The sequence below is a fragment of the Bactrocera oleae genome, chromosome 2, assembly GCF_042242935.1.
Source record: "Bactrocera oleae isolate idBacOlea1 chromosome 2, idBacOlea1, whole genome shotgun sequence".
NCBI classification, from domain to species: Eukaryota; Metazoa; Arthropoda; class Insecta; order Diptera; family Tephritidae; genus Bactrocera; species Bactrocera oleae.
In genome coordinates this window covers 63,894,746-63,915,670 of record NC_091536.1, presented here as the reverse complement: position 1 = coordinate 63,915,670, position 20,925 = coordinate 63,894,746, and the positions used below count along the sequence as shown (strand labels likewise).

Sequence of the window (20,925 nt, the reverse complement as noted above, 5' to 3'; positions counted from 1 at the left end):
ACCTCTAAAAAATACTTCAAATTTCTCTCAGAGTGTGTTGATGATGATGATTCTGATTTTCTTGAACCTTTAGAACTGTCTGCCAAAGCTGACGGCCTGACGTTTTAATGTAGGTCTTAATAAATAAGATATAATAGCAAACATACCAAACTATCAAATTTAAAATCGAACTGAACTTGACCGATTTTAATCAAATTGCCCGGTTCTCTGAAAGTATTACGGCCGAGATATTTCAAAATGAATATAGCTGAACAGTCGGGTAAAAGACGCGGAAATGTTTCTGACTTACCTTCCCCGAGACAACCTTGAAAATTGGCGGCCGTTAGGAATTTTCATCGTATTGGATAGTAATAATTATTAGAGCTTGGAACTCAAGCCAAGTCACCAGTTTCTAGCGATTCCACTATAATAAGCTTAATTAAATAGTTTATATTTCCAAACACTCTTTCAATGGTGTAACTCAAACAAAGTATTGCTGTTTAGCTCTTAGAAGAATGCTCATCTCTTTGGAGGTTCTACTATGGAATAATAATCTACTGCTGATTTATTGGTCACAAACCTTTTTTCAAAGACGATCCAGTAGTCTCTTAGTCTGAAACTGGAGTAAATGGAACTATTAAACAAGTCAAACTCTTTAACACGTATTTTACTTGTGAAATGAACAAATGACAAACAAATATTTGCTGCCCCAGAAACAAACTACCCAAAAAAGTATCCGTACAGTAACACATTTACAAAAGAAAAGCAAGAAAACTCAAACCGGTCTTAAATAAGCAGAAAGTGCCCAAAAGCATTTCGAAGTAAATTCACGTGAAAATATCACCGGCATCCATAAATACTTGGCAGTGGAGGCAGCAGAAGCTGTGGCACTCATGTCGAGCTGCTGAAAGGTCAAACTGCACAACAAAGAGGCAACATGAAAAGAGAATTATGTATAAACTCATAGTTGATGCGGAGAGCGCAGAAAAACTTTGACGTAAAATCTACTGACAATGACCGTCAGCAGGCTGTAGGCACCACCCCGCACACTTGTCGCACGGCTAATAGCGTGTAGCAAGTAGAAGCTGCAGAAGACGGAGCGTGCACGATACGGCTAATAACTTTATTGAATTTTAATAACCTCTTTAAAAAACATGTCACGCTCGGGCGATATAGATTCAAAACTTTTACAGGATGCGCTCATTTTTATTGAAAGAAAGTTTAATTTTTTTAAACTCTGAACAGGGTGTATTAAGTTCGTCGCGAAGCTTGTAGCACACAGAATGCATTTATATATATAATATATAAATGATCAGCGTGATCAGCTGAATTGATTTGGCCATGTCCGTCTATCTGTCTGTCTGTCTGTCTGTATAAAAACGAACTAGTCCTTAAGGTTTTGAGATATTGATTTGAACTTTGGCACACGTTCGTTTCACAACAAGAAGCTGCTCATTTGTCGGAATTACATGGTATCGGTCTGCTTTAGCGTATCGCTGGCATGCAAACCGTCCGATCAAAACTAAGTTGTTGTATGGAACACTTTTTTATATGACAAGATATGAAATTTTGCACGAATTATTGCCCAAAATAAGGCCACAATCACCGAAAAAAATTGTTCAGATCAGGCCATTATGGTTTTGGTCAATCAAAAATCAGACCCTTGTACGGATTATTGCTCAAAGCAACCTATAATCTCCGAATATATTATTCAGATCGGCCTACTATAACATATAGTTACCCTGCAAACTTACCGTCCAACATCAATTTCTTGTATGGAAACTATTTTATTTGTGAAGGATATCATAGCCGAAGTTACTTTTTGTTTTGTTTAATGTAGTTTCTATTGTTGTTGTACTAAAGTAATTTTACCAGTCAAGTAATCTGCTGTAGTTGTTGTAATTGTATTGTAAATTCTTACACTTATTTTGTGCTATATTATTCAACTACATTCTCTTCCTCTCTTCTTTCCGCAGGGCGAGGACAGCGTCGAGTACTTTCTGGGTCTGACGCCAAGTGGCATTGTGGTGCTGCGGAATAAGACGACAGTGGCTCATTACTATTGGCCGCGCATTGCCAAAGTTTACTACAAAGGACGCTATTTTATGCTGCGGATAAGCGATAAAAATGTAAATACGCCAGCGTTCGCGCACTATTCATAACTATTTGCATTCGCGCACATACATACACACTCTATCTCACACACATACATATACATATTACTTAAAGTACTAGTTCCACTTATAAATTCAATTTCTTTACGACACTCGTCGAAGCACTCAGCGCTCTTTGCGAGAACTTACTTTATTCTTGATAAAACATTATTTATATTTGCTCACATACACACATACATAGAAACATGCTGGTGCTGTATAAACACCATATTAAATGCGTCGCCTTTTTGTCGAAGTGTCAAGGCATTTTACGCTCAACATAATGCGCTGAAAGCCTCAAGTGCTCGTACTGTTTGCACTAAAGGTGCGTTCGAAGGCTGCGTAAGCACACCAACAACTATACAGTGGAGCACACACATACAACCATAGTGCCGCCTGCACACAACTTGAGGTTCCGCTTGACTTTGTTGCTTTCTTATAAGCCAAAAGCACTTGTGAAATATTTGTTGAGGGGGATTTGTTGTTGGCAAAGCCATTTATTTGGAAGCGCTGCTAAAAAGTTGAAGAAAAGCCAGTAATGCATTCCAACAAACATACAAACACATTTGAATGTCGTGAATTTATTGAGTTAAAGTATTCATGTGAATAGTGTGAAGGACTTGAAAGTTGTTAGTGCATAAAGAATTCTGTTATTAGTTCGATGTATATACAAACACTTTGTACTTTTTAATAACAGCCGAAGCTAACGGTTAATTTTTTCGCTACTCGAAGTAGGTGATATAATTGGCTGTTTAGCTCGGTAGTGTGCCTATTCGTATATGTATTTAAATATCTACTTGTACAATCGATTGCGGTTAAGGGGAGCAGGGTTAAGTCGTGTCAAATAAAGCCCATTTTTCTGATATTTTTTTATGAAACAGTTAGAATCTAATTTTAAAAAACAATGGTGCATTTTGGTATGACACTTGAAAAATATTCTGATAAATTTTCATAGAAAAATATTAAGAAATACGGCTATTGCAGCAATTAATCTGGATCGTCTCGGTGCGGAATAATCTGAAATAAAAAAAAACATTATTATGTTATCATATAATCGCTTTAACTTTGAGGTGGTTTTTGAAATTTATATTTTTCACTTTTTCTGAAAACTTTAAAGGAAAAGAAGCAATTGTTTGCGAAAAACTTGAATAATTTGTTATTATATTTAAAATGAATATTATTAACAAAAATATCAAAACGATTGATAGTTTTGAAGTTATGAAGGGCACCGGCTTTGAAAACATCATTTGTGGGTCTTATAGTTTTAAAAATGTAAAAAGTTCATAACACCAAGACGTAAAAATATTCCTATCTTCGTCAATTTTGCTCCAATCGAATTGAAACTTTAACGCAAGTCATTCATTTGGGATAACAAAAATATATTATTCACTAAAAAGTTTCTAGTTTTTTTGTACTGCAAGTGAAAATAACTCCTTTACCACAATAGGTAGACATATTGTACTCCACCGGTACCGGTAGTAGTACACCGGATAGGAGTAACAAGACAGTTTAAGCTTGCTCTATTATCCAGTGAAAATGCATCAGTTCTGTTATAATAAAAAGTAATTATCTTCTGACATCATTCTATTTAGTACAAAATGGACTGGCGTATTTTAGTCTTAAGCTTTCCATTGTATTTGAGAAGTAAGGTTATATAAATAGCATTATTTCTAAATCTGTGCACTCATAATACCGTAGGTCGGTATGGACCAATGTTTTCATGAACTCTTCAAATGTTGTTATACTTCTCACCCGTTTTGCTGTTTGTGTGTATGCTTTGGGTTTATTGGGCCCTTGGTCTCATACTGAAATGGCATATATCTTTACTGTCCACATTTTCCTGCAATCAAAAATAGCAAGGGGGCATTGCTATGGTATTTTGAAAGAAACGACGCATGTGTTAAAGATTTTATCTGATGTGTTTATCAAGTTCTCTTTTAAATTTATTGTCGAGTCTTGTACTGGCTACAGATAATCCATTTGCGAACTTTTTGCTTCGTGCTCAGTAAATTTAAACATCATCAAAGCAAGTAATATCTGGACTAATGATGAAAAGACGTAAAGCTATGTGAATTATGAGATATATAGAAGAATAGTTACAAGAACCCTTTCTCAATGCTTCATCGTAGTTACATTAAAATTGATCACTGGAAATGCTTAGATGACTGATAATGACGTGCGGTAGAAGAACTACTAGAAAAACTACCAACTATTCAAAATAATGTACCAATTTATAGATAAATGTTTTCGACTGTGATATGGAGTTAGTTTAAGAATATTTCAAATATATTCAAGTTCATTTTTTAAGTACTACAAAATATCGAGACTGGCAATCCTGCAATGCAAGAGAGCAATCAGCTGACTCCCTTCTACGCGAAAAAAAAATTAATTTTCGCGGTTATCCTACCGTACGGTCTGTAGAAGAGTGTTCATTTACATTACGCTCTCATAAGATGGGTCGTATCAGCTGATTCGGTCTGCGGTTTTAGCATCGATGACTGTTTCCAGCATAAGTTTTGTGTTCTATAAACATCTGGTATGAGATATGCAAAACAAAACTTGGAAGCATTAAAGATACCGGTTGTACCAATTTAATAAGGTAGCAACATTCTCCCATGTGAAAATTCAATTCGCTAACTTTTTTGTTGCTTTTTCATGTAGTATTTTTTGGCAAGAAAACACCGCGCAAAGATAGCAAACTAATGGCCAATTGAAGACAGCTCATCTTTATATACAATTTTTAAAAATAGCTTATCATGTATATTCTTAATAATATTAGAATTTACATATGTACATTTATACAAACAAACAAACATATTTACATATCTCATTCAAGTATGATGGCTTAAATATTTCATTTTTAAAAATTCTTTAATAAATTTTGGAATAAATTCCTTATTCTCTCTTCATTTCCGCCACCGCACAGAACGAGCTCAGCACCTACGGCTTTGAGACGCCGCGAAAAACGGCTTGCAAGCACTTATGGCGCTGCTGTGTGGAGCATCACGCTTTCTTTCGTATGGTGCGCATCGCTCCTTTGCCGAATTCGCAATCGAATAATTCGGATTTATTTCAACTCGGTTCGCGTTTACGCTACAGGTGAGTGATAACGGAATGATTGTTTGATTTTGTAGACAAGGTATTAAATATATGTGATGATCTGGGTAACCTCGTTTTAGTAATATGAAGCGATAGAAAAATCGTAAAACTCGTTTTAAAGATTTTGAGGATCACTATTGTTTTTATATATTTTAAAAAAATGTATATGAATATATTATACATTTTCAAAAATGTTCGAAATATATCCGCTAAATATATAACTCGAAAATGTTGTAATTTATTTTTGAAAATACTCTTCCTAACAAGCTAATTAGTATTATTTCATGTTGCAACTCTGCCAAGTATGCGCATTGAAGAGCTTCAACCAAAATTAGACAAAAGCATTAGTTTATATATTTAGGAAGTTGTACCTAAATAATTTACTATCTCAACAAGCAGCCTATTAAAAAAATCTCATTCACTAATTTAATTTGATGGGTTTTGGTCTTGTAAGGCTTGCAGAAATATGCAAGTTTTATTGCCAACAATGCATGCACACATACACATATGTACATATTTAAGTATATGTACATTCTTCAAGTCTTCAAGTTTCGCCTGTATCAGTTCGCAAACCCAAGTCGTTAAGGGCGGACACTCATTTGAAATCATTAAATTTTCAGCAAATGAGCCGATTTTCAACACCATTTCTACAGATATGTTTTTCAAATATGCCCACATACACACATATCATCTCTTGAATCTGTGGGGTCATTAAAAAATCTTAGCTCATCTGCGGCAACTATTCGAACTGAGTGTTTTTCACACATATATATAAATACATACATATATTTACATTTATATCGCCCATCTGTGTGGCAAATGTTGCCAAATGTAGTTTCTTCTGTCGACTAATTGTGAAAAAGTCCCATAAAAATGTTTTTATACTCACACACACACACAGTTATATTTGTACATATTTATGTGTGCATTTATGCCACTTGAGAGCCTAGACCATTGCTAGAACTGTTGTTGAGACTTGAGTAGAGGCGCGTAATAAATTGGTTGGCCACAGCCTGCAACGCGTGGAACTTTATGGTTTTACATTTGCTCAACCGAAAGGTGAACACACATGTAGCAGAAAACTTTCGTGTATATGTATATATGTGAGTGTAACTTGTGACTTGGAAATAGTAAAAATAAATCGTAAAGAAATTGCGATTGCCAGTAATAAAACGCTAAATTGGAAAAGATGGAAGAAGAAAGACAGGTACGAAATGGACTCCAACTAAAAATAAAAGTTTGAGGCCGTGTAACCAAATTCTTAAAATAGTTACGTATATAGAGAAACTAATATAGCGATGATTGGAATAGTGATTGATAGCAATACTTGGCGTTGAAGTGATGATATTGACAAGTCGGATTAACTTACTGACAAATTAGGCATAAATTGCTATTGCTCTAGCGTAATGGGTCGATCCTGCTCCTTTTGAGTACTCAGAGTATCGTACCCAGGCTTCAAAGCCATTTATGGCATAAAAAGCTACATTCATCAAATTTGAATGAAACAATGAATCGTGTTGACAACGATTACTACGGTTCATCGACAGCTTATTGAAAAACGGTAGTTTGATACCAGCCATCCCCCAACCAAACATATTTTTCGTTAATATTAGTCTAAGATAACCAAACCGCTTCAACGTAATTAAGAATTCTTTCAAATTATATTCTAACTTTTGCGATTTCGGAGATAAAGCAGATGGCTTAAGCCCAGTGGGCAAAACCTTAGATTGGGCTAAAAGAGCGTTAGTGATCGTATACGTATACATACGAATTGTCGCTAACCCGCACACACAAAAAGCTTAAAACACTTATGACAAATTCATAAAGAAGTTTTACTTCACTTTGCGTCAGACGTTTGTTTTGACAGAAAAGTTTGATGTACGCTTTGGTATGAGTACGTTCACATAAAAAGTTTTCGGACGTAGGTGCATATTTTACGTTTGAAATTAAACTAATTCTTACTCTATAAAATTTCATGTACTCCCTTTTTTAAATGCCACATTGCCCAACTATTCTTAATCGCCACTCAACCTAAAATAATATTAATTTTGATACATTCATTTGCACGTGCAAGTTTTCAGTCCGGTATAGACCATTTGTGGTTTCCTTTAAATCGTTTTTAAATGGAAAGAGTGTGCATATATTTTCTCCACAGTTAATTTTGCTTTTACTAGTATTGTAAAAAAAAGTATTAATGAAAAATATTAATAATTGTATTTTTAATTATGAACAAATATAAACAAAATATAGTATATATTTAAATGTTCTACAAAGAAAAAATCTAATTCCCTACAAAATCGTTGATTTTTGCTTCATTCATACATGCGTATACTTTTCATGCACGTCTTGTCCGCTGCGTAATCAAGGATGACATGATACGAGACTCTCTCATTTTCCCTAATATTTTTCTCATTCTCTTTCCTTGACTATTAGGAATTTTGAACAGCTGATTTCAAAAAAGGCGGGATGCCAGAAATAAACCCCTCTAAAAGTATCTGCTAAAAGCAGTGCGAAACAAAATTTCAAAGAACGACACAAATACGCTTGATCAACGTGCTCCTAGTTGGTTTACTATTATTTGTTATAAATTCAAAATATTTGCATTTAAAACGTTAATCATAAAATCATGATATATGTATTGTATTGTTTCTTTGACATAGTTTTTCTTTTTTTTATTTATATATTATCTTATTATGTTATATGATTTGAGAGCTGTATATTTGTGATATACAAATTTTAGGTCTACTCATGAACCAAGGACCTAAAAATAATATCGGAATGTAAAATGTATACCATATACCATTTTCGCCAATTAGCTATCCAAATCTGGCATTTAAAAAACATTTTCTAATAAATAATTTAATATATCAAAGCTTAAATTAAATGTACCAAAAGAGTTTCCTCGGCTAAAATCTGATAGGTAGTATTCCATGAAATCCACAAGATTTATCTAATTAAGAGATTTAAAATAATTAATTATAGTAAAAACTGACTTGTATACTGCCATACTTGTAGACCAATAAATAGTGTATTTCAATTTGAATCACAAAGTAGACCTCCGCGTATAAAAATGTATCAAATATTATTAAGAATACATGTATAATATAATATTAATGCAATTGTAGCCGCTTCTCTCATACAGAACTGAGTATATGCGAGTTCACATGATGAATGCTTCTCCTAAGCCCCTTAACAGTTTTCTATACTGATTTAAGCCACAACTCTTTGTCTGCAAACGCTTGGCTAGAAGATAGATGACTGCCTGCGTGGCAATGCGCCAAGAAGCGCATTCCTTTTGGACTTTTCCATGGCATGTGGCAGCTTGTTTTCGCTGATTGTTTGTGGTTTTTTACGACATTCGTCACGACAAGGTTAGCTCGGGTGCAACTCATTTGTCTGCGACCACAGGCGCGGCAACAGCGAACAACAGACAAGGGGCTAGGCAATGCACGCCTCTTGGCTTGCGTCAAAGTTTTTACGAGCGCAGTGCTGCCAGGCATTTGCGTCGCTTTATTGCCATGTGAACTTTTTTCCAATACTCCGTTTTATTACGTTTGCGTTGCTTCGCAAAGAAATGTGTATATTTTCTAGAACAACGTCAAGTACAACAACCATGTGTATGCATAAAGTTTGCTTTGAAATGTTATTTCATATCTTTTATAGTTTTTGTTTTTGTTCTCCCCATTGTTCACCCAAATGTATAATTTTTTCTTTTCGTTCTTTTCTATGTACTCCAACATCATCACATCTCCCGCATTTGCCAAACAACCTAACCCGTAACAAATATGGATTGATTTGTTTTACTTTACGACCAACAACAACCACTCGCCCAAACCAACAACCAACCAATCGGCCAACCAACTTGCCAACTCATCATTTGTCCACCACGCACACAGCAGTCGCACGGAGAAGCAGCCCTCGGCCAAGGATGCACTTTCGCTGGGCCGCATACAGCCGGCATTCACACGTGTCCCCTCGAAACGCCAGCCAAGACGAGTGATTGATGACTTTCTGCACGGCAGTAGAAGCACCAGCAACACCCTGAAAGGCAAAACAGTCGGCGGTCACACCAATGGCGGTATCGGCAACAGCGTCACCGACAGCAGCGTCTACCAGAACAGTGACGGCGGTGTTGGCGCGGGCATGCAAGCGACCAACATGATGCCCAAGTAAGTTTACACTATGCACACTTGAAAATCATTCGCACACACACGCACGCATCTACCTCGTGTATGTTTGTATACAAAAGATTGTGTTATTTAGCCCTTTCAGCGCCAAAGTTTATTTATTTCCAATCGAATCTTTTTTTTTTATTTTAGATTTTTTTATTGAATCATTGCTAATACTTTTGCTGATTTCCGGCGGACGTGCACTCAAGCCTTGACCTGTCACACACACATCCTTACGCATATATAGTCTAAAGCATCATTTCCTTTGCCTTCACGCTGACTCTCTAGCGCTATAACCGCTAACCAGCAATATTGTAAACAGTCTTTTGATTTATTTCACTTTTGATTTTGGGCTATTTTGGCAGCACGCTCGGCGCCTCAAACACACATCGTTGTTTATGCTAAGCATGTGGCTTTTGCTGCCAACTAACGGTACTACATTTGTCATGCAGTCGTACCCAATCGTCCGCAGCGCCCGAGTGCCTCACACACACGTCATGATTTTTCTCCCTTTCATTTTCATTTGTCATTTGAGATTGTGCTTTTTCTTCGTCGCTTTTTCCTCTCGATATTTTGCCTTTTCATTAGCAAAGAAATCAAGTGCACTTCTTGACTTTCAATATGTTTGCGAAATGGTGAAACAGCAACAAGCAGAGCGTATACAACACACATACGTATTTGCCAAAAAAAATATTGCGTTTATTATACTATGGCTAAAGGGTAAGAAAACAAATATTCGTTAGTAAATTTAGCTTTTTTCCTGACTGTGTACTGACACTTCAAGTGGTCGCACCTCAACCCCGAGATCGTGCCGCAAATCCATTCAAATTCAATTAAAGACAATTGTTTCGTCTAGACATTGCCAACTATGTGTAGTGTGGTGATTTATTACAGACCGATGTGTCGTTTTTCTAATGAAAATGTACCGTTCGAAAGTGGTATACACTTTTTACATATTGTGGGTGCAAAAAAATTGGGTTCTTAACACTAAGCAAGAATTTCCAAATATTATTATAATACAAAGTAAATGTTTTTCAATAAAACAAAACGATTTAGTTCAAAGTCCTCTTCTCTTTCTTATGGTTTTCGAACGGGAGTTGAATTCTACTAATCTATGTATAGGGACGGTCGCTGTTAAAATTAATGTTTAATGAAGTTTGAGCTTAGTTCATCCAACATCGAAATTTGTTAATTTTTTTGGAGATAGTAAATACATCTTTATGTGTTCATGTTATTACATTATTCTTAGATATTTCCAAATTATTATGCTTAGTTTCTTAGAAAGGGCTTAATGAAGGCCCAGACGTCAAATCGAAAAATAAGCGTTGCAATTTAAGAACGTGTATATTAAAATATCTATGATGCTCCATGGTTATTGATTACGAATATGTACGTCTTATTGATTAGAATTATATATGATACAAAGTCGATAGCAGTCATTTGAAAAGAGTTTACTGTTATCACTTTCAATTTGTCTTAACTTTTCTCCCCCTCATATCATATACCAATATTTGCTCTAACGAAGGTTTAAAGGGACCGTAGCCGGCGTAGGCGGATAAGGTAGTATTCTCCATTTTTTAGTTTAGCACAAAGTTCTTCTTGCTGCAGTCTGGCTTTTACTCTACTCTAAAATTTATTGTAAATTAAGAAATTCCCTATCACCCCTGCATTCATCAGTCCACCAACCATGCTATTCTGACACATGACACGCTTCCAGCGGTTGCAATTACTCAATTTGTCCGAGCCCGGCGATTGCAATGCGCTGCTTAATCAACCAAATTATGCGAAAACTAAGCAAAGAATACAAATCAATATTTATTGCACAACATAACCGCAGGCGAGCAGGCACATGTGAGTCGTTGCACAAGCTCACGCCCGCTCACGTGCGCATCAAGTATCTGCGTGACGTGTGTAATCAGCCGTAATAGCGCACAAACGCGAACAAGATATCCACGCTTAAGAGATCCGCCACGCACAAGTACAACGAAAGCACCTCCATTAAGAGTCACAAACTCAGTGGCTTATATACGCGCAAGTCTTTAATATGAAACAATTTATTTTACACCTGAATTACAAGCCTGCGAAGGTCTCTATAAATCATGAACATACTATTTTATGAAAATACTTCTAAATAAATACTTACATATATATAAATAGTTTTGCTGTTCTTATACTCATTATTATGCACTCTTTTTCTCCGGCACAGCAACTTCGAGAGTCCCTACCGCTCCACCTACAGCATACCAACGAGCCTCGGCATACGTCCCTATCATCAGCAATCCCAGTTGGGCAACAACGGCGGTGGCAGCGTTTGCAACAGTAATTTGCAAACACCTGATTCGCCGCGCAGCACGCGCAGCGCTCCATGGCCACGTTCTCAACAGCGTTCACTATTCGGCAATAATCCGTCAAGTCCGCGCTCGGTGCGTTCAGCGATTGCAGGCGGTGGCAGTGGTGGTGGTAGCGGTTCGCATCATCACCATCAACACCATCACCACCAGTCGGGATCATCACAGCATAGGCATTCGTCGCGTTCAGCGCATCGCGATCACGTATCTTCATCCTCGACATCTGCTCATCAGCAGCGTTATCGTTCGAGTTCGGTGGAGAGTCATTCATCAAACGATTCACGTTCGACGCGCAGGTGAGTACAACAATAATAATAAGCACAACAAGAAGACGGTGAAGCGCAAGCACTTTAAAAGTCCATTGCGCACGCCGCAGCCGCATTTGGCGTGAGCAAATCGCTCTAGGCGATCGCTTTGTACCGCATTTGATCGCACGTACGATCGTATTACCGTCGACTGCTTAGTTGAAATATGTTTTTGATAACCAATAATTTGGCGCAATATTGACTTTGAGTTCAATTATATTGCTAACCCTTGATCTTGCTGGTATATTTTAAACTCAATGTTTTTTTCTTCCACTAAACTACGTGTCTTCCCTCTCGTACTTTTGCACTTTTCACGCGCAGGCATAAGCATCGCCATCGGCGTACCTCCGATAATGAGAGTGAATTATCACGTGGATCTGGTCGTTCAGGTCGTTCGCATCATCGCAAGCGTCGTCGTTCGCGTCACCGTCGTGACTCTGCCGGTTCGGAACATGAGAGCACGCGTGGTCGCAGTTATTCGGGCCACCGTTCGTCATCGGTGCGCAGCGGTTCAGCGGAGTTAATCGATTCCACATTACAGTGGCGCGAAGTTCAACGCCGCCAGGCTGAGGCTAGTATGGGTCAAAGTTCCGTACAACAGGCATCAGTATCGAAGAGTAGTGTGGTGGCGCGCAGCATGCACAGCAACGATAGTCATTCGGATACGCATTCGCATCACAAATCACGACGACATCGGAAGAACAAGTGAGTATCGGGAGCATACAGGAGGAATTTAGTAGAAATTTGTATGAGCTCATTTATATTATTTTCTATTTTGTATTATTTCATCCATCTTTCGCAAGATCTCCCTCCGATTCGCGCAATCGCATTTGGTCTAGTGAACTAGCGAAACATTTGCAATTCGGTCTAGTCGATACAGCCGGCATGACTGAAGATCAGTTACGCGAAATACCCTACACAGTCGTGGAGACGAATTCCAAGCGTTCCACAATGAATATGAAGATCCACAAGAGCGGCAGTAAGGGTAGCGTGGGTGGCAAAAGCACTGGCTCGGCTAATACGATAACAAACGGCAGCGGTTCAACAAGTGGACAAGGCAAAAATCGTGTGGATCGCATTAGAGGGTGAGTTTTTTGATATTGAAACCTTAAATTAGAAATAGCAGTTAAAGCTCCTTACATTTTCAAAAACGTAGAAGACAATCTTAGTAAAATTTCACAAATTCAGTATAATTGCAACGAAATATATAGTTAATATCCTCCACTCTTTAAAAATTGACAGTTAGATTTCTATATTATTCTCTGGACTCAAAAAGATACACAATAGTTGAAAATTTGAGTTTTGGTAGTCGAGATATTACCAGTGTAACTTCAGAAAGCTTCAAACTCTGTCTTCAGAAGTTTGACCGAAAAATTACTATACTGTAGCTGGTTCGTTCATTAGACAAGCTATTTTTTATAAGGACTATTTATAACTACATAAATATTTAGTTCAATTTAAAAGTCAAATAACAAAAAACAGAACAACTTCGAAAACAATTGCTTTATGTTAGGGTTAATTTTTTCCAACTTAGTACTGATTTTAATAAATTCATTTTCTTAGAAAATGTGAATCTGGTCAACCTAATCTCAACAATGATCGTATCAGGTGAGCTTTCCAATGAAAAATGTGTTTAATTATAAGAAAATATTATAAGTGTTTAAGAATTGAATTAATATATATGACAATCAGCAAAATGAATTTAAAGCTAAAAATTAGCGTCGTTATATTAATTATAAGACTTTACGAGCACTTGGAAAATTGGCGGTGTTACTGTGCTTTACTCTTACTATACAATTATTTTCCATAACTCAAAGTTTAAAATGTTTAGTTCTGCTGACGAATGAAGAATAGTCAAACATGTTTCTATATTACTGCATGTTAAGATTCGATATTAGCTGATTTGGAACAAAACTCTCTCGTTCGACTAAGACGGACTTCGGAAGATTAACGAAATAACTTAGCTTAAAATAGTTATTACACATTTCACATCAAAAAAAAGTTTCGCTACAACTTATTTTGTTATTGATCTTTAATGATCTAAACAGAGACCAATTTAAACGATTTTAAAGATTTTAGAGTGTGATAAACATATAAATCTGTTTTGGAAACATTAGAAAAGCTGCATAGAAATAAGCTCATGAAATACAAGATCAGTATTACTGTGAACTATGTGTATAATACGCACATGATGTTGATAGTAGATTTATTATACGTTATAGTAAAGATTTTCGTGTCTACGTACGATTTAAATCTGATCTTTTTATTCAAGTACCAAAGTAGATTTAGATGTTTTCCCTTACGAGAAGATTTCCAATCTTTCCTATTTAAAGTAGTCCTAAAGTAGTTAAGCACATGTGAAGAAATTCCTGTACTAAGGCTGCTAACATGTACTTATCAGCCTAGCGTTAGAGTTAGATTGTTCGTAGTTTTCTGAAAGCTTTTGAGAACTTTTCGTCAACCCAAGTCTGTTAGACAACATCAATTATAAAAATATTCCATTATGTGAGGGAGAATACAAATAATAAATATGCATAAGGTTTCTGAATAACTTGCAATTTTTTATTTTCTGGTTTCTTGAAAACATATTCAATGTAACGGGTGATCCAAGTAAAAGTACTTAGCCGTGAGTCATGTCATGCTCTCATGTTACTCAGTATTGTTTTTGGCATTTCATTATGAAAAAACTTTCGCCTGAACAACGTTTACAAATCGTTCAACTTTATTACGAAAATTCGCGCACTTCGCTCAACTTATGGTCAACATAATCGACTTACTGAGCGGTTTCAACAAGACGGCACCACTTCCCACACATTGCATCAATCAATGGATTTATTGAGAGAACACTTCGGATCAGATAATTTCACGTTTTGGGCTGGTCGATTAACCTCCAAGATCGTTTGATAACACAACGTTAGACTTTTTCCTGTAAGGATATGTAAAGTCTAAAGTCTATGCGGACATTTCCGCTTTAATTTAGGCCTTGAATAACGAGTGTAATTCGCCAGCTACCAGTAGGAATACTCGAACGTGTCGTCGAAAACCAATATTTGAAAGAGATAATCTTCAAAAGATAAATGCCAAAGAATGTTCTTTCAAATGATAATAAACATTCTTCATTAAATTTGAATTTTTCATAATTTTTTGTTTGTTTTTAAGTTGGGAACCTTAAAATGGATCACCCTATAAAATCTTTAAGCAAAGTTATACCTTTATGTAGTTTAATGTTATTTGTTTTTATTTAATTAAATTAAAATTAGTTTTGCTTTACCTTCTTCACAGATTGTATTTCCAAAGTTCGAATGTGACTGATAATACGAGTGGCCGAAATGGATCTATACGCTCCGCCAGCACAATATCTTCGAGAGAATGTGAACGGAATAGCGGCTTAGTAAGGTAATGTTATGGTCAAGAATTAAAAGTATCATAAATAGATCACTAGATCTTAAACGATATACAGTTTCCTGTTGTATATTCGAAGTATCTTTCTTACCTTAACCCCATATCGAGGCAAAATGACCTAACTCTGGAAATCTCAAAATATTAAATTAAAAAGGCTTACCTTCTGCGCTCCGTAGGCTGCCAATGCAAATATTACATCCCAGAAAATTTATTCTCTGGATTTCTTCCAAAGGTGTATTCCATAAAGTCATAAAAGTTTCTCAACCGGATTGTGGTTCCTAACGATTTCAAAATGCTCACATTTTGCTTGAACTATATCCTCTTTCGCGCTGATTTTTTGGTCGTAGGCTTAGACACTTAAAGTGTGCCAAAATATCCCTTGACGCATTTAACTAAACTCTAATTTTTTACAGAATGATGTCCAGCATGAGTATGGGCGACTTTATCTCACCGACAGGCTCCAATCTCAGCCCACTAGAGAATTCAGCGTTGCGTGTGTCACACGAACACACCGATTCCGGATTAGGAGCCGATCAAGACTACGCCTATTCTTCCGAGAGGTGAGTACCCGGCAGATTACGATATACACACCCTAATACTATGCTTCACTTGTGCTGCTACCAACTCTTTGCATATGTTGTTGTTTTTCTTCAAATCTAGATCTAGCGACAGCACACGCTATGGAACTAATAAATCTTCGGGTGCCTCCAGCGGCAGCCATCGCAAGTCCATTGGCGGCGGTGGAGGAGGCGGAGGCGGCGGCAATGGCACAACCACATACAACAGCTTAATGCAACAAACTGTGAGTAATCAGCAAATGCAACACCAACAACAACAACAACAGGCTACGCCACGCCAAACTTCATGCTTTGCACAACGCCAACAACAACAACAACAGCCATCACAAACGAAACCCATTTACAATAACCCCAACTCCAACCATCAAATGGGTAAATCGTTGGCGCCCATACACACCTCATCAACCAACTCCCATGGTCCTACGTCCCTTGCTTCCGCCCATCATTCGGCCACTAACCTTACTAACGCTAATGAGAAATGCGCCTCAAAAGCCACACACTCAAGTGCAACCAACAACAACAACAACAACAGTGGTGTTGGCAATCGTCTACTGAACTACACCACATTCGAGAATAATCAATACAAATTCAGTTTGAATAATGTTTTTGGCAAATCGACTGGTGCGTCAGCCGGCAACGGTCATAACGGCAGTAGTGGTAACGGTAGTAGCGGTAATATTACAGGTGCTCATAGTGGTGGTGGTTGTAGTAGTGTTGATAATGCTTATGGTTGTGGTAGTAATTTAAGTTCTAGCACCAATCGCATGGATAGCTTCGTCGAATGGCCGAATACGCCTGCAGCGCCCTACTACTATCAGGGTCCATCGTCGGTCGCCGGTTTACACATTAAGAAGCGCGACGCCAAGTCGGATATAGGCGTGCCGACAAGGCGACTCTCCGGGCAGGCTATCACCAAAACACAGCTACTCACCGGTCAGATGCCCACATCCAACTGCTATCACACACCGGTGCCCGCACACACCGCTGGCATGGGTGGCTTCGATGCTCGTCTTCATCCAGCTAAGTCCGATCTATTTCTCTCCTACATACATCATGGTGCTGGTGGCAGCACTGTCGAGTATGAGCGTCCCTACATCTACAACTATAAAATGCCGCAAATGCCCGATTTTCTACGTGGCACTGGGCAAGCGCAGCCGCAGCAGCAACTACAACATGCGCCATCGGAGATGCATCCACAAATGTCAGCTTATCACATTTCGGGCGCTCAAACCGCCGATCCGCCACCACCGCAGCAAGCGCTTTACAAATCATCATTCGGCGGTAGCAGCGGTACGGGTGGTGTTGAGAGCGCTATGCTTTTTGGTGGCGCTACACCTGCCACCGATGTGCTCTACTACCAATTCGATAACGGTAAGCCGCCCATTGTACAACAGCCGAAATCTTTGTTGCACAAGACCGCAAACAATAGCGCTAGTGGTGGAGGCGGCGCCGGCGGTAGTGTTGTCGGTCCATTGGTATTCCTGCAACATGCCACATCAACGTCAGCATCAACATCAGTGCAGCAGCCACAAACTGTAAGTAAAGTTGCCCGAAAATGAGGCTCATCAGAATGCAAAATCCTATTGGAAATTGAAAGCGGCTTTTGCATGCAGCATGTGGCATGTGGCGTTATATGTGGCATGACCGCCACGTTGCACGTTCTTTTATGTGTGTTCTTAAATACCCATTTTTGTTTGTGTTGTGTGTTATTTCTTTGCGTCGCACCTTTTGTTTGTTTATTTGGCTGTTTTGCTCCGGAGCACCCCCGCGGGCGCACCTCAAATGAAGTCATTACTCTAATAGTCCTCTAACGGGGAGCTGCCCACATAAATTAGTTATTATTCAAACAACCTCGTATGTATTTATGTGTGGGCATGTGTGTGTGAGGGTGTTCCTGAGCGAATTCCTTATTTGCTTTCAGGCATCGTGTTGTTTGTCTTGTTAACCTTTCGTTACCTTGTTGTGTTACCCGATTTGTTTACCTAATTTTTATATGTTTTTATCAGTTCTTAACTTTTAGCATAATGGTTTTATTTTGTCAATTCAATATGTTTATGTGAGCTGCTTTTTTAAGTTATTAGATAGTTAATTTTTGTAATATTGTATATTATATTATATATAGAATTTTAAGTGCCTGCAAATATTTCCAAAATATTTGTGATATCTTGTAAACACCTTAAATTATATTTTTAGACCATAGTTTTACACACATATATGAATTTTAAATGAATCCTATAACTGCCATATTGCTATCAAAATTTTAAGTCTACGAAATCCGAAGTCTTTACTCCTACCTAAAAAATTGTTTTCAACAGATGGCGCTCTTTCCAGATGGTGAATAAAATAAATTTTGCTCGGAACTGTTACAATTGTTATACGTGTATATGTCACATATGTCTCTAGATGTTTAGCGAGTTGTTGAGATAACTAAAGTTTCAGCAGACCTGACATTTTGCCTTCATCAAAAAACCAAACGTCGCCATAAATTTTAACTATTGATTTCCACCCGTATTGATTATCTGCATGAATATTTTACAAAATTTGCATTATATATATAATATAATATATATACAGTTTGAATTGATCTTGTTTTCATAACAAGAGTCAGCACTTAATCGTCTTATAAAAGATTTCTACCTCCAAGTCTTGTAATAGAGTCCCTTCATTATCCATCTGGCAAACCTTTTGTTTACTTTTTAAAAACTTATGCAGCTATGAGAACGCTACCTTGGGTCAAATAAAAAAATCTCTCATACAAATCGTCTCCGACGCTTCCTTCTACATAGATGATTCAGGGTATAAAAAGTTGCAAATATAACTTTTTAACAGCTAACACTCTTCATAGTAGTTAAGCTAGTGACAATGTACGGAATCCAGGCTAAAACTCCGATAACTTACATACGTCCAGAACAATGGAATTACATACTCACTTATTTATATATAGTCATAGACTTTGATTGAAAACCTTTTGAATATAAGGTATGACAGAATTTTTGTACAATATCAAGAACTTGACCTTAAAATTTTGAAACTATTTCATAAACATGAAATTATATATTTTTTTAACCGCCGATCGTTTCAAAATTTTACTATATAGAGAAAAATATATTATTTACGGCTCAAGTGTCCGTATAAGAACTGTTGGCTTTCAAAAGCTCTAGAGGGTTTTTTCTTTATTGCTGATCAGAACTTCATATAGTAATTTTAAGTTATTGGATAATATAGTTTTACCTGGAAACTATGATTTTTTAAATGAAAGAAAATTAAATTAAAAAGAAGGTTTACTAAAGCTTAAATTGTGTTAGCAAATATTATACAAATCAATTATTTAATTTGGTTCGTTAGAAACGATTTGGAGAAAACATTTGGACTATTCAAATACAACGTCAATCAAGTGTTCGCTTGTAATTAATTCTTTCTGTATTTGTCTTTCTTATCGTATAACGATGCTTGCGGCACGAATTTTTGCATTGACTTTACTCTCCAAATAACCTCAAAAATAGTAGTCAAGCAGAGTCTATGGCGATATATATGTAGAGTTTGTCATTGCTCTTTTCGGTTTCAGAAATTCAAACAAATCAGAAACAGAATAGTTGGATTCGCAGTGTGGTTGGTTGCGCCCCCTTTCAGAAATCAGTAACAGTCTAGAACTTTTTCATGCATTTTCGGGCAGATATCGATATTGCTTTTCATCATTTTTCTGTTATGTATGAAAAATATGACCCAATGGTGGCCTGAGTAAAGTATTTTTGGTAACTCAGTGTATTTTCATGAATCTTAAATATGCATATACATAAATATTTTGTTCCCCAAAATATATAAATTTTTTTTTTCAGTTGGAAAAATTGTCTGTGTTATCATTAGTGTTTAAGAACAATTTTAATTTGACGAAAAGTCTTCCTATGTTTAGCTATACAGAAAGAAGAAAGCGTGTATTATCTGACATAGTTTCAAAGTCACAATATTTTTTCAATGTTTCGTTTCAGAAGTTCATATTTTACCAATACAATTTTCTTATTTTCCAAGTTCAAAAATATTAATCGAAATAATTTATTATAATATAAGATTTTAAGAAAACGATTTTATTATGCTGCGTTTTTTATCGTGTTTAATGACGTCAGCATTACTAATCGCACTAATACTTCATTTGCTCAATTTATGCGCTACACATTTATCTTTGTACTTACATCTATCTATACACATAACAGTTTTATAAACGATACTTCTTTACAAAATCTGCCGAAATATTGCACAAAAATACACATTTATTCATATCAGCACCAGTAAAAATCCATATTTTTTTTAATGTGAGCAATAAAAAAATATGTCCTGCTTGTCCAGTCGCGCAGCCATAAAAGATAACATTACAAAAAGAACAAAAACAACAATTTTCTATGATCATTCAAACTTCAATAAGTCCTTTAATATGGTATTTATTATTTACCAATTTTATTAATCCGATATTTTTTTGTCTACAACAGAACATTTATGCACAAACAACAAAACAACACAACACACACAAATGAAAATGATAAGCATACTTTTGGGCTACAGCCATAAACAGTCAAATTGATTTGGCATGTTTTCCCACAACGGGTCTTCCGCACACATATATTATAAACATGTTTATGCGTGTGTGAGTATGTGTAACCGACAACAGTTTAGCACGCACACATGTAGACACGCGTAAAAATAACATTCGTGTACACCCTCACTCACACGCCCATGCATATTTGCTCTCATGTGCACGTATGAACGCTTTATATTTGTGTGTGTATGCGTGTGTGGCTGCTATTAAACCAGCAAATTTATTGACTTCCGCCCGAAGTGAGGACGATTTTTGTTTGTCATAATTTTTGATTTGCCTTCTCTAGGCCGGGGTCCACATTTGC

The 20,925-nt window shown here is 36.8% G+C and overlaps 1 protein-coding gene across 6 annotated transcripts in view; it reads left to right on the top strand.

Annotated features, from left to right (window-relative positions):
* Positions 1-20,925, top strand: part of LOC106624081 (uncharacterized) — a 220,501-nt gene that overhangs the window by 148,071 nt on the left and 51,505 nt on the right. For 3 of the 6 annotated variants that reach the window (XR_011394799.1, XM_070105489.1, XM_070105486.1), the window contains exons 9-18: positions 1,956-2,108; positions 5,059-5,231; positions 9,128-9,400; positions 11,607-12,044; positions 12,375-12,758; positions 12,857-13,138; positions 13,617-13,661; positions 15,336-15,449; positions 15,869-16,015; positions 16,116-17,568. Coding sequence is in view for 5 of the 6 variants with exons in the window: in XM_070105489.1 (XP_069961590.1) it covers positions 1,956-2,108; positions 5,059-5,231; positions 9,128-9,400; positions 11,607-12,044; positions 12,375-12,758; positions 12,857-13,138; positions 13,617-13,661; positions 15,336-15,449; positions 15,869-16,015; positions 16,116-17,568 (3,462 nt within the window). In the remaining variant the exon portion in view is untranslated. The remainder of the gene's footprint in view (positions 1-1,955; positions 2,109-5,058; positions 5,232-9,127; positions 9,401-11,606; positions 12,045-12,374; positions 12,759-12,856; positions 13,139-13,616; positions 13,662-15,335; positions 15,450-15,868; positions 16,016-16,115; positions 17,569-20,925) is intronic. The other 3 variants (XM_070105487.1, XM_070105490.1, XM_070105488.1) reach the window with 3 other exon arrangements.